Consider the following 13,014-nt stretch of genomic DNA (forward strand, 5'->3'; position numbering starts at 1 on the left):
GAGAGAGGACTGGGCGGGCGGCCGCGGTCACGTGGGGCGGCGGCGGCGGGAAGCGCGCGCGAAGGCGGCGGTGGGGTGGGGGGAGGAGGGGGCGGCCGTTACCTCAGCGCCGCCTCAGGGGAGCGGCGACCCGCGGCTGCGGCCGCGTGCGGTGGAATAAAAACGATCAAAACGCTTGTCTCGGCTCTTATTTCGCGTTTTATTACCCCGGAAGGCAGGGTGGGGGCGAAGCCCGTCCCAAACCGGCACCGTCCGGCGTTTCAGCGGGTTCTGGTGGGGTCCAGGAACGTCCATTTGGTGGCGGTCGCCTGCCTGGTGGCCCGGCGATGGCGGCGCTTCAGGCGGTCCAGCGCCTGCAGCTCCTCGGCGGTCACCAGCTCCTGGCACGCGTTCCACGACCAGGAGTAGGTGGAGAAGGTGTGGTGGAAGCGCTTGCTGCCCGTCTGGCGGCCGATCTCGGCCCCGCCGATCTTCCGCCACAGCTTGAGCAGGCTGGCGCGCTGGCGGAGGGCCAGGCTGTGCTGGTGCTGCTGGGCCACCTGCGCCTCCTGGGAGCGAAGGGGAGAAGGGAGAGGAAAGGAGAAGAAGGGGGCCAAGCTCAGGAGGAGGCAGAGCCCCATGGGGGGAAGCCCCACGGCTCGGCCCCGGTGGGAGCACGTGCCGCAGATGTGCGTGCAAGGCTAAAAATACACCTCGGCGGCACGCTAGGATGCGGTGGTGGCAGGTTATAACTAATTCATGCTGACAATTAACAGTAATAAACAACTAAGCTATTATTATACCTCTGGTTTCGTTTTTCCTTGCACTTAGGAGAAAATTGCCGTGTAATACCCACGTCTAGTTAAAGCATTCGCCAGACAGTTAATATATAGGTTGCACGAGTGACCAGTCACCCTTCGGTGCTGGCTGAATTGCATTCCCCACACCGCAACCCTAACGTCTGTGCTCTGAGCTGTACAGTATCTGCAGCCTGTGTCTCCTTGCCACGGTATATAAGTGGGGTTGCCAACTATCATTATGTATTGCTTCTAGCTTTGTGTCTTCTCATCAGAGTAATGGCTGCCAGGGAAAAAAAAACAAGTTGTAACTGAGCCCGTGACTGAATGCTGCAGCAGAAAAGGGGGAGAAAACGTGAAGCGAGTGCCTGACCGAGTGAGGAGTGCTGTGCGGGCGGCTCCTGGAGGGCAGCTGGGGCGTGGGGCTGGATCTCACGCTCGTGTGTGCTTGTGTCTTGCCCTGGTTGCCTGTTTTTGGGTGACGCTGTCTGTTCGGGTGCGCTGAGCTGACGGTTGGGGAGCGTTTCTGCTTTCTGCTGAGAGCAGGAGGCTTGAGGGTAGCGGCCTGATTAAACAAAACGCAGGTTTTCAGGCTTGTCCCCAGGCCTCCCTTGGTACTGTTCGATGTATCAGAAGCATCATGCTTGTCTCTCACCTCCTGCACGTGGTTTCTCTCATGGATGGAGCAGCTCTGTGTTGAAGCTACTGGCTCTTTCTTTCTCTGCCTCACCAGCTTCTGCATGTTTTTTTTCGGCTTCACGAGTGTCTTAGTGTCTTCATTCAAAATTAGTGGGAAGACGGGTACCTGAGCATACGGGCTGCTTGTACGGGGCACGGATCCTGGCAAGGGGAAGATAGAACAAGGGTCACTGTACAGCCACGGCCAAGTGACTCTTGCTCTTTTTCCTCTGACCAGAGAAGAGCTTGTAGGTCCCAGGTTTCTCACTCTTTTGAAACACAAAGCTACTCAACCACCAGAGACACCTCAGGAAGGTGATTCCTTTGTCCCTAGAAGTCTCTGGAGCACAACCCGCTCCAACTGTTTGATTCCGCGTCTTGCCCTAGGAGGGTTATAGGCTGGAAGAACTCCCAAGGTTGGCTCCAGCTCTGTTTTCTGTGCTCCTCTTGGCTATTACTGCCTGGGGAAGGGTTTGCTAATGCGAGGCTGGTGCTGGGACTTGCTGAATAAAGTACCAAAGCACCGATTCTCCACCTTTGGAGGAGGCCATGTACTATGAAGTAGTGGAGGAAGCTGTGGCAAAAGCCCCAGTCGGTATTTCACCCTTGTAACTCTGGTGAACTCCCTTTTGGACAGAGTGGGAATGATAGAGTGGGAATGACAGCGTGCGAGCCTTACCTTTGAGTCGTTCCATATAAGCTGCCGCCTCTTTTTCCTTCATCATTGAGATGCGGGCAGCGCTTACAAAGGAAGTCATAGGATAAACCAGATCTTTCCTAGTTTTGTTGTTGTTCTTTCTGTAACTCGTGAGGAAATCAGCATCCAGCCAGGCTTTGTGGCCCGTGTAGTCCCTAAGCTTCTGCTGGTAGTAACTAGAAGACAAAAGAGGGCGTAGTTGTCCAGCAAAACAGAGCCCAAGGCCTGCTCAGCACTGGCTGCTGTACGCTGACATGTCTCGAAAGCCCATATTTAAATGGTGTGAGATAGACATGTGGTGGCCTTTACAACAACACCTTTGTAAAGAAAATACTGGAGCTATGCAGGTGCTTTTGGATGTCCATCTAGGTATGAAACATTTCAGGAAATACAGTCTTGGGCCCTGATATCCACATATTAAGTTAGATAATCCACTTATGTCCCAGTAAAGTGGAGAGCTTCCTTCTCTGTCTTGCAATGCTAAGGCAGCTCACCTGGCAATCTGAAGAAGAGTTTTCCGGGGCAGAGCTGCCAACTCCACCAGCTTCAGCAAGACTTTGCAGAGGAGGATTCCTCTGGCATCGACATAATCGAAGCTGCCTGAATCACTTTTCTCAGGGACTGGAGAGAAGGAGAGCAGTCAGAGCCGTGACTGAGCCTTGTCTTACCTTCACAGAGCTCAGAGGGAGCAGAGACACCAGCAGCCCCCAGAAAGATCTGGACAATAGGGATCTATCCCCATTTTCTGCTGAGTGCTGGTTAGACATCTAGAAGGGAGGACGAGTCCCTGCAGCCATTCATTAGCCAAAGAAGGATAATGTCTTCTACTAACGGCTTCTCTGTTCAGGCTAATGTCTTCTACTACTACTGCTTCTCTGCTTGAGAGCTGAGTTTGGCCTCTGCTCTGGTAGGCAGGAACACTTGGACTGGATGCTGGATTCGTGCCACTGTCCTTGTGCTCCCCTCGCTGAGACTGGCCAGCACTACGATGGTCCTTCCCCACCACTCTTCTCTGCTGCTTGGCCTGGGGACAGAGCTAACCCTCAGCTGCACTGTCACAACCCCTTCAGCTATCACGGTCCTGTCTGAGCAAAGCAGCCTTTGTTTCTTTGGGTCCCAATGCTGATTTCTTGCTCCGTACCAATTAGACTGGGAATCAGATAGTTCAGATACCTCTGGGTAACTGAAAGTTTTGCTGGAGGGGAGCACAACACTTGCATGGGTAGGGTGTCTCTTACTTACATACTGTTTGGATAAAGCAGTTCTTGTCAGTAATGGTGGTCAGAAAGTCTGAGAAATTCATCGCCTTGTCTCCTGCAAGCAAGTGGCATCTCTGTTAGCAAGGCAGATTTTTGCTGTAACAAAATGCTGGGGTGAGCAGCTCAGAGCTGGCACTGCAGAAAGATTTGCTTGCTAAAACCTAAGGGCAGGAGAACAAGCTGCTAAAACTTTCACACGTAACTGGACAGTGGCACTTAGTGCTTCAGCATGTGTAAAGGGGTCCAAAAAGCACGGCATGCATTTGTGAAGGATAGAGCCACTGGTGAGTGCTCAAACACAACAGCTCAAGCACGGTCCCTGGCTCTTAAAATATCTCAGTACAGCACTGCCCACGGCTGGGAAGGCACATGGAGAAGGATCACTTTACACACCCAGAACAATCCATGCATCGAGCCCAGTCCCTGGAAGTGTTCAAGGCCAGGTCGGACGGGGCTTTGAGTGACCTGGTCTAGTGGGAGGTGTCCCTGCCCATGGCGGGGGGTTGGAATTAGGTGATCTTTAAGGTCCCTTCCAACCCAACCCACGCTATGATTCCGTGAGGCACTCACCATCAGCTTCTGCAAACACCAGTTTGTTGTAGGCCTCCTGGCCGGCCAAGCTAATCCCCAGCTGCTGAGCAGTCACCTCCAGGCTGTAGAGGTTAATATTGCCATCCGTGTCTTTGGGGAAGAAGTTGAAAGCATCGGAGAATGCTGCAGGCAGGCAGGGAGAAGACAGTGGTTTAAATGTGGTGTGGGGGAACAGAGCTACCTGTCTTACGTTCTTTTGGAAGCAATGAACTGTAACCAGTAGGGATTTAGGACTGGGGTGGGTTGTTCCTTCCTGCCAGTGGCAAAGCATCTACCTTTAAATAGCTACTGACAGTGCAGGGCAGTCGAGGAGTCTGGGGAGAAGAAGGGTAAGCACGTATTTGACGTGAGGTTCTTGGTTGGTTTAGTTCTAGCTCTGCTCTCCTGATTTTCAGCTGTTTCTCTGCCAAAAAGGGCAGAGACGCTTCCTTCAGTCTCTGGGTCCCCACATCCTTGGGACATGGAATTGTCCCTTCCTTTGTGTACCCCAAGCTGAGGTTATTGTCTCAGGAGGGTCACGCAGTGCTGCAGGACCAAGCTAAAGATCGAACCACTCCTGTCCGTGCTGGCAACATGTCAACGGGGAGGAGCACGTAGCAAGGTGCCGTTACCTTTCCATTGCTTCTTTGTCATGTTCCTCACTGCTTCACGCTCATTTCTCGTCTGAGGGATCTGTGGGAGTTCACTGCCACACACACAATGAGGAGGAGACATGGACAGGCTGACAACTGAGACGTGATCACACAACAGGCCTCAGCGTTCCTACAAGCCCTGTCTCCACCTTGATGCTTACCTGCTTGTCTCCCTTGTGAGGGGTTTTCGAACCCTCTTCTTTGGCAGGAGCTTCAGTTTTACCCGGGTTTTGGGAGCACGGCCAGGAGCAACTTTTTCTGGACATGGAAAGACAAAACCTCATGGGCTTCCCTCTCGCCAGCACCCACAGCCTCAGACATCCCAAGGAGGAGAGCTGGAAGGACCCTACGATGGCACCTTTCCCCGTTTTGTGCTGCAGCAGCATTAGCTCTCTGTGCCCTCCTGTCCATGAGCAGCAGGATATCGAGCAAGAGAAATCTTGTGCCTCCCAGCATCCTCTGTCCTGTGCTCTTCCCTGTGGATACTTTCAAATCCCTTCTTCTTGTCACTTAAGCCTCTGATTTCCCATCCCACCAGCAGTGGACATGGAGGGCAGCTTATATCCCTTCTTCCTTGTATCCTTATATCCCTTCTTCCTTCCCTTCAAAGCAGCCAGCACCTGGGACAACCTGATGCCCACAGAGGCAGCATTTCATGGACAAGCTGTATTTCCTTTCTCTTCCTCGTGATCACGGTGGCTCATGGTACCCAAAGGCTGACTAATCACAGAGGGGAATTAACAGCATGCCAAGCTTTTTCTTGCAGATATTTTCCTCTGCCTGCTTATCCAGAACCTGGCTTGGCTGATGGACGAGAGGCCACACAATTGCCATCGCAGCACAGCCAGCGTGTCACACTGTGACCCAGAATGAAGGCGTCACAGCGCAGGTAGCTGAAGACCCAGGCTCAGTTCCTGCTTGTCACCCCCAGAAAATCCAGGAGAAACCGGGTAAGGCACTTTGGGCCGTGTCCAGGCATTCAAGTCCCAGAGATGCCCAGAGCTTGGCTGGGTAAAACCTCAACCAACCTCATCCAGTGCTGGCAATAACTTGGCAGCAAGTGGAAGGCTGGTTTGGAGTCTCCTTCCCACCAATATTTCTATGGCTTTGGAGTCTCCTTCCTACCAATATTTCTATGATTCACTCACCATCCACTTGTGCCTCTTTCAGCTTCTCTGGGGCTGAGTGGATGCTCGGGGTGGCCAGGATGGAGCCCTCACCACTGACATCAACTTTGGTCTCTATGAAAGCAACAAAATAAAATCTTTTGAGCACTATTTTCCTTCTAAGCATGGTTCTCTTAACCATCAGCACCACACAGCAAGGCGTTACTGCCTTCTACACACAGCCAGGAGGTGGAGGGAGATTGGTTAAATAAAAGTAAGAGCCGTGTTATTAACATCCTTTGCCTTTCTCCAGCTCTGTCCTCCAGAGGGTTTAAAATCTTTTCAGCACATTAGTGAAATTAATCTTGCCTGCACACAGGGAGGAGAAAAGCCCTGGCATCGCTGCTACGAGGGGGAAGCCGAGTGAGACGAGGTGGCTCGCAGACAAATCAGGTCTGTGCTGTGCAGGAGAGTTGCAGCAAGAAGGGGAACAGAAGCCAGAGGGTGCCAAGTAAATCTTTGCAGCCCATCCTACGGCTGTGCTTTCCTACCCTGGTGGCTCAGGAGTTACGACGCGGAGCACGGAGTGTGTTGAGAGCAGCACCGTGCCTTGATTTCTCCAGCAGCTTCCACTGGAAACGTACTGCAGCTGCTGGTGTTCCTCTGCTTCTCCCCCCGCAGCTTCATTACCAGCAGATTTGCAATTCATTAAAATACACGGCCACAGAATTTTCTTCTGAAGGAAGAAAATCTAATCCTGTTTGCTGTTATCTGGCAGCAGCTTGCACGATGGACATCTCACTCACCTTCCTCCAGGGGTGGTTGCTGGACCACCCTCACCACCTTCACGGGTTCGCTCAAAGTCGCCTTCCCATCAGCTGCAGGGGGAGAGCAGAGCATTCAGGGGAAATAACAGTTATAAAAATGGTAAACTGGTGGGAATGACAGACAGCAGAGCATGGAGAGGACGAGGTGCTGGTGCTGGACCCAGTGGCAGCTGCTACACAAGCCAGGGGCTTGCCCCAGATGTTGGTTAGAGCTTGGTTCCTTCCTAATGGGGGCAGGATGGAGTCTTCGGGGAGGGTTAGGCATTGGAAAAGGGGAAAACTGAAAGCAAAAGTGCCGGGGCTGGCTTTTTACAGGCAGGAGTCCAGAGTGACTGCATTGGACACTAATCCCCATCACAGCGTGAGGGCTCTGTGACGGCTGAGACGGGGCAGGGGGACTGTACTGCTGGAGGAGCAGTCACGTCCCTCGCCCACAGAGACTTTCCTCCATGTCTACCCCATGTGAGTGGGAACCCACAACATTATTTTAAGGGGATCAATATCTTCGTGTAGCTTCTTGCGTTAACATCACATCCTCATCACTGGACAAGCACCAGTATGGGCACGCAGAAGGCTTTTAACTCAGCTGTTGGTTTCCAGAGACGTTTAGGCTTCCTCTAAGGGAATAGGTCTCAAAAGCCTACCCCTACCTTCCACGTGTCCTGAGGGTTCCTGCATCTCCTGGCTGCCCACGTGGACCTCTCTGGCTGTGGTGTCTGGGGTGGAGACCAGGTCCTGGGTGCCGCCCTCATCCCCTAGAGCCCAGGCAATATTTGAACGGGGCAGGAAGGGGCTCGCTGGGGACATTGCCTTGGCAATGACAGTGGAAGGGCAGGCAGAGACCCTCACCGTCCACAGCAGCGGGACCCAGCACCTCCTGCAGCTCCTCTGGGTTTGGGGGGATCTCCCCCAGGGGGATCTCCACCGTGGCCAGGTCAGAACCAAAATTATCTGCAGTGTCTGCGTCCTCTATAACAAGAAAGCGTTAGAAACCTCCTCTCTGTGCTGGCAGCCAGCGGAGAGAGACTGGGAAAAGGTTATTAATAATAATAATGGAGACACCTTTGCCTTTCACCTACCCTTTCCATCTCAGGATCTAAAGGACTGTAGCCACAATAATGCAATGAAACTCCCTCCCCCCCAGGCAGGGTGGGATGTTGAGGCCAAGAAAGATTAAATTTCCTTTCCACGGCCATTCATCAACCCTTGCTTCCCTCCACACACTGCCTAGCACTCTCTAGGCACAACCCCCTTTTACTTTTATATGCTGAAGGATGGCATTTATACCTTGCCAGGACACACGGAGCAACTTGTGCCAAATAATGCAAAGCAAAAAATTGAACATGAGATTAAAGGTGAGGGAGAAGCGGAGAGGATTTAACCTCTGCTGAGTGCAAGGCGTATCCCAGGCCGTGGCCAAGCTCCAGAGACCTCTCTGAGCTCCTCTTTCTGGGTTTTTGGCTGCAGAGGCTGTGCAGGAGCAGAAACCGAGGAGAGAAATATCAATCCCCACCTGTGGTGTGTCCCGGGACCTCCTGCAGCTCCTCGCTGGCTAAGGAGACCTCCACGGTGCCCGCGCTGGAGCCTGTGTCCCGGCTGTCGACTGTGTCCCCTGGGGAACGGGGGAAGATGAAGCGTGGTCGGGGGGGAAGATGTTTGAGGAAGGAGAACCCAAGAGACAGACGAGAGCTTGCAGGGAGGCTCTTGGCTGCAGCTTTAAATGTCTCGCCAAAAAGGGAGTTTACAACACTGAGAACTCTCATATCCACAAAGGATTTGGTGATTTTGGAGAATTTCACTACAAAACTGCTTCACAAACCCAGGGCCTTTTTGGCCAGCTAGCCATCCAGGCTGGAGGTCCAGGCTTTCCTAGAGCACAGCGTTCTCATCTCAGGTTATCCCTGACTCCTTGAGATCCTATAATGGCTAAATCCCAGAGCAACCCCGTCTGATCTCACAGCTGACCCAGCTTTGAGCAGGAGGTGGGACTAGAGGTGTCCTGAAGTCCCTTCCAGCCTGAATTCTATGATTTTGTGCCCTGGGAAATGTCAGTACTTTGGCTTTCATTTATTTATTTAATTTTAATCCCACCTCTTTCTCCTTTTCATCCCCAACCCTTAAGCTTCCTGCCCTGCAGGTGCTGCAGGACCTGAACACACTCACCATCCACAGCCACATCCTCCATTGCCTCCTGGTGATGCTGGTCCGAGTGGGTTTCTGCTGGGGCGAGGTGGGACTTCAGCTCTTCGACACAGACCTGCTTCCCTAAAATCAACGGGGAAATGCGTTTTGTTCCAGAAAGTTTCCTGGAGACTTGGGAAACTCAGTTCTGGGTTGTGAACGGACAGAATGCACCTTAAGCTAGTGGCGTCGGGAAGAGCTTTGCTCGTTTTTTGGATTTATTAAAATACATCAGACCTTTTATCGCTCAGCGTTGCAGCAAGCACCTGAAACCCGAAGGCAGCTTTAGCACAGTGCCCTCTGTGGGGTCTTCCGAGGCTCGGGAAGGAGCCGGCGGAATAAAAGCAGCATTGAGGAGAGCCCCAGCCCGCGGTGCTGCTGCAAGAGCGGTGCCTGCGGGACGGGCTGGCTGTAGAGGCTCCACAACCTGGAAACCTCCACGAGGGAGAACCCTTCGGGCTCCCTGTCTGCCCGGGAGATGATCGGGAAAGCAGCACAGAAAGGCGGAAAGCGGCCGGGAGCGTGCGGACATCACCATCTAGCGGTCCCTGACGCCTGCAGCCTCAGCACAGCCCAGCATTTGCAGGTTCGGCAGGGCTGGAGTTGTTTTATCAGCGCTTGCAAATGGCTTCTCCTGGGGAGCTGCGAGCAGCCTCCACCTCCTGCTCCTGCTCCAGGAGGTGCCCCTGGCTGCTCACGGCTCATTTACGGCGGCCGGTGCAGCCACATGGCCCTGATTTTTTTGGGGAAAAGCCACTCCGGGGTCCCAGCAGTTGGTTCTCGTGGTCCCAAGCCTGATCAGCCACGCTCACCGGCATTAAGGGCTAAGCAGGGGTCTTGCCCCACCCCATGGCTCAATGGGAAATTCAGATTTTCTGTGTCACAGGGACTTTGTTCAGAGTACCCAGGTGTGGGATGGTCACAGACGGACTCTGCTGCTTACCTTCCTTGTGAAAGGCTCCATCAGCCTCCAGAAACTGGCTCACGTTTGCTTCCCCGCTTTCTGGAAAGGAAAAAGGAGTTTGGGGTTGGAGGATGCACCGAGGCGTTTTCCTGCAGCTGATCCAACACAGCCACATGTACAGAGGGACGGGCACCTGAGGGGACCGTCCCACACCTGCCCCAGCTGGGGACTGAAGGAGAAGTGGGTAGAGGTGGCTGTGGCCCCTGGGACAAGGCGTTCACCTTCTCCTTGTGGCTGCAGGGCAGCAGCCAGACCCTGCGCTAAGTGCCACCGGGGCCACCGGGAGTTACACTGCTCACCTCCTGCTCCGGCTCCTGGAGGCACGTGGTAAACAGCAGGACCTCAAATTCCATTAAAAATAAAGATCTCATTTTTATCCTGCTGGAAAAGTAAAGCTGAAGATCATGAAAATGTGTTTGAGATGGGAGTAGGACAGCCTGCAGATGGCCTGGAAGCTGCGAAGCTCGGGGTTTCACCTCCGGGAGGTGCCACAGGCCGACTGCCACCAGCTCTGAGGCTTTGCTCTTGGTTTTGGGCCAAGATTTTTGGATTAATTTGGGTTAATTTTGGATTAATTTTTGGATTAATTAGGATTCACCCAGGCTCGGCATGGCCGGTGTGCTCACTTCTGTGCTCTCAGCAGCACCTCTTTTCCTGCCAGCTGTCTGCAGCCGGTGGCTGTGCGATCCAGCTCCGGCCCAGGTTTGCTATCAGGGGACCCATAAAACACGCACAGAAGGGGATCAAGGCTGGTGTACACGTGCCTCCAGGACAGTTCCGTGCTTACCATGAGCCTCAGCTTGTTTCAGCCCCTCCTGCCTCCCCTCCCCTGCCGGGCAGGTCCCCAGGCTGCCCACCGCCATGGTGTCCAGGACATCAGCCTTGTCCCCTGCGGTGGGAGAAGGAGAGAGGAAGGGAGAAGTTTTGGACACCAGCACATTAAATGGTCCCTGAGTCTGGTTTCTCCAGAACGCTGGATTCACCGAGGTGGGACAGAGGATTTCAGAGGAGTATGCTTGGAGCAAACATGGTTGAACAGGGTGGGGAGAGCCGGGGGTTAGGGTTACCTTCTGTCCCCAGCACAGCCTGACCCTGGTCTGCCTCCTCTGCGTCGCTGGGACTCGGGCACAGGTCGGGCGAGAGGCTGCTCCTCCTACCGAGGGACATTCCCACACTGAGCACCCGTCCTCCTGCTTTGGGGACCTGGATCAACCCGGGGGACGATCCCCGTTAACATCCCCGTTACCTGCCCTGGGCTGCGGCAGCGCCCTCGGGGGGGCTGGGGGCTCTGCGCCCCGCTGCCTGGGGTGAGCCCCCCGGGGCACTGCTGGCCGCTGAGGCTCGCCGCTGAGGCTGATCCTGGCCGTTGCTCACGTCCTTGGTTTCTCCCTTCTTCTCGTGCCGTGGGCGCTGTTGCTTCAGTAAAGCGTCCAAGGACGGGGGCGTCTGGGGCCGAGAGCACCCACGTCGTCAAACACCGCGTGGGCTGAGCCCATGGATGGCAACCGAAGGGACCTGGTGGCCACCATCCCGGGGATGCTCCCCAGCTGGGCCCATGCTGGGCCACACTGGGGTGCTCAGCAGTGGCCAAAGCCATCCCCAGTGCAGCACCCCGACCCGGCTGCATCCCTGGGGCTGCGGGTTACACGTCTGGGTGATGGGTACATGGTTTTGAGGGGCCGGGTGTGCTCCCAGCAGGATGCGTGTGGGGCCACGCTGCCCACCCTCACCTGTATTGCTTTGTCCAGCTTCGACACGTCCGTCCTGCACACCGCCTGCCGGGGCGGGTACACCTCGGCCGTCAGGATCGTGCAGCGTGGGGCAGACCCCCTGCAAGGCGGGCACCGTCCTGTCACCCCCTGCACCCCACCTGGCTGTATTTCTACCTCGAGGGCAAGCAGGGAACATAACGGAGCCCTAAAACACGAACGGGGACAAGCTTCGTCCAGCCAAAGAGGAGGCATCCCCTCACTTACGTGGAGGCTCTGCTGGACGTGGAGGCTCTGCTGGACGTGGAGGTCCTGCTGGACATGGAGGTCCTACTGGACGTGGAGAGCTCCCTGGGGGCAGTCGCAGCCGAGGAGGGGGCAGACGCTTCCCAGCTCTCTGCTGAGCCACATTGCGGTGGCTGATGCTGCTCAGAGGCCACAGGGCTGCGGGACTTCGGTGGCTTATGGGGCTTCATCCTCTCCTTGGCCAGCCCTGGTGGGAACGGGGCCCTGCGGGGCCGTGCTGACTCCCAGGTCCTCGCGCCCAGCAGGGACACAGCCGGGATGGTGGGACCCCGAGCTCTGTGTCTGCAGGGACAGGATGTGACCCCGGAGCAATGGGCGTTAAGGGTCTGCAGTGCGGACCCCCGTCCCATCGCCCCTCTCTGGGCACCCCGCAGCAGACTCACCCCCTGGACGATCGCCCTGGTGGCCTCGGGTGCACCCAGGCAGCGCGGGGCAGTCCCCAGGCTCACTGCCTGTTGTCACCGCTCTGCCCGATGTCGCCCGGTGCCACCGTTCTGCCTGATGTCACAGTGCCTGGGGCATTCCCTGGCTCAGCTCCCCCATGCCAATAAGCACGGTGCTAGGATGGGGACCGATGAGATCCCTAAGGGTGACACTAGGATGGGGATGACACCCAGGCTCCGAGTACAACAGCACCTCCACCCCTCCAGCTGCTCGCTGGGCCCTGCGCCATGCCCAGAGCAGGAGCAGGACCCCCCCACGTACCCCTTAGGGGTGACCCTACAGGGCTTGGCCCCAGCACCCTTGCTCCAAGGCCAGGCTTGCACCCTTCCAAAGAGTTTTCCCAGCACTTTCTGCGGTCCCAAAATGCTGCTTTGGAAGGTGCCCACCAGGTGTCCCTGCAGCCCTGCGTGACGCGGTGCTGAGCGGGTGCCCAGGCTGGGTGCTCAGGCAGCACCCAGCTCCCAGGTTTAGCACCTTTGCCCCCAGCCCAGCCGTCCCCAGGATGGTCCTGCAGTGGTCTCAGCCCAGCTGCCCTCCTCCGGGGGCTTTTCGTGCACACTGAAGGATTTTTGGAGTCTTGCAGAAATAGGGGGGCTGCTGGGGTTTTTCTCCTTTGCAGTGAACAGAAGGGGCTGCCAAGAGAAGCCCAGCCTGCAGCAGGCCCAGGGCCATGCTGTGCCCCCAGGTGCGCTACCCGCTCCAGGAAAAAGCAGTAACAGAGCAGAGAAAATCCCCTGCAGACCCCACAGCCCCACCTGGGCTGGTTCCCCCACCCATCCACCCCTCCTGGCCCAGACAGGCTCCCCCCGAAGGCTGGGTCATGCAGTAGTGCCGACACAATTCA

At 55.6% G+C, this 13,014-nt stretch overlaps 1 protein-coding gene across 1 annotated transcript; it reads right to left on the reverse strand.

Annotated features, from left to right (window-relative positions):
* Nucleotides 1-26: 26 nt before the first annotated feature.
* Nucleotides 27-11,831, reverse strand: EFCAB3 (EF-hand calcium binding domain 3; the record flags this gene model as incomplete). The annotated part of the gene is made up of 21 exons (XM_083808989.1): nucleotides 27-548; nucleotides 1,150-1,341; nucleotides 1,432-1,616; nucleotides 2,134-2,327; nucleotides 2,646-2,772; nucleotides 3,394-3,465; nucleotides 3,981-4,124; nucleotides 4,613-4,722; nucleotides 4,795-4,891; nucleotides 5,782-5,874; nucleotides 6,546-6,617; nucleotides 7,217-7,321; nucleotides 7,416-7,535; nucleotides 8,730-8,831; nucleotides 9,691-9,750; nucleotides 10,011-10,025; nucleotides 10,499-10,600; nucleotides 10,779-10,864; nucleotides 10,958-11,157; nucleotides 11,442-11,541; nucleotides 11,755-11,831. 21 exons carry the CDS (start codon nucleotides 11,829-11,831, stop codon nucleotides 261-263), a joined length of 2,541 nt encoding a protein of 846 aa, XP_083665115.1. The 3' UTR covers nucleotides 27-260.
* Between the last annotated feature and the right edge of the window lie 1,183 nt (nucleotides 11,832-13,014).

Source organism: Anser anser, assembly GCF_964211835.1.
Source record: "Anser anser genome assembly, chromosome: 23".
Classification (NCBI taxonomy): domain Eukaryota; kingdom Metazoa; phylum Chordata; class Aves; order Anseriformes; family Anatidae; genus Anser; species Anser anser.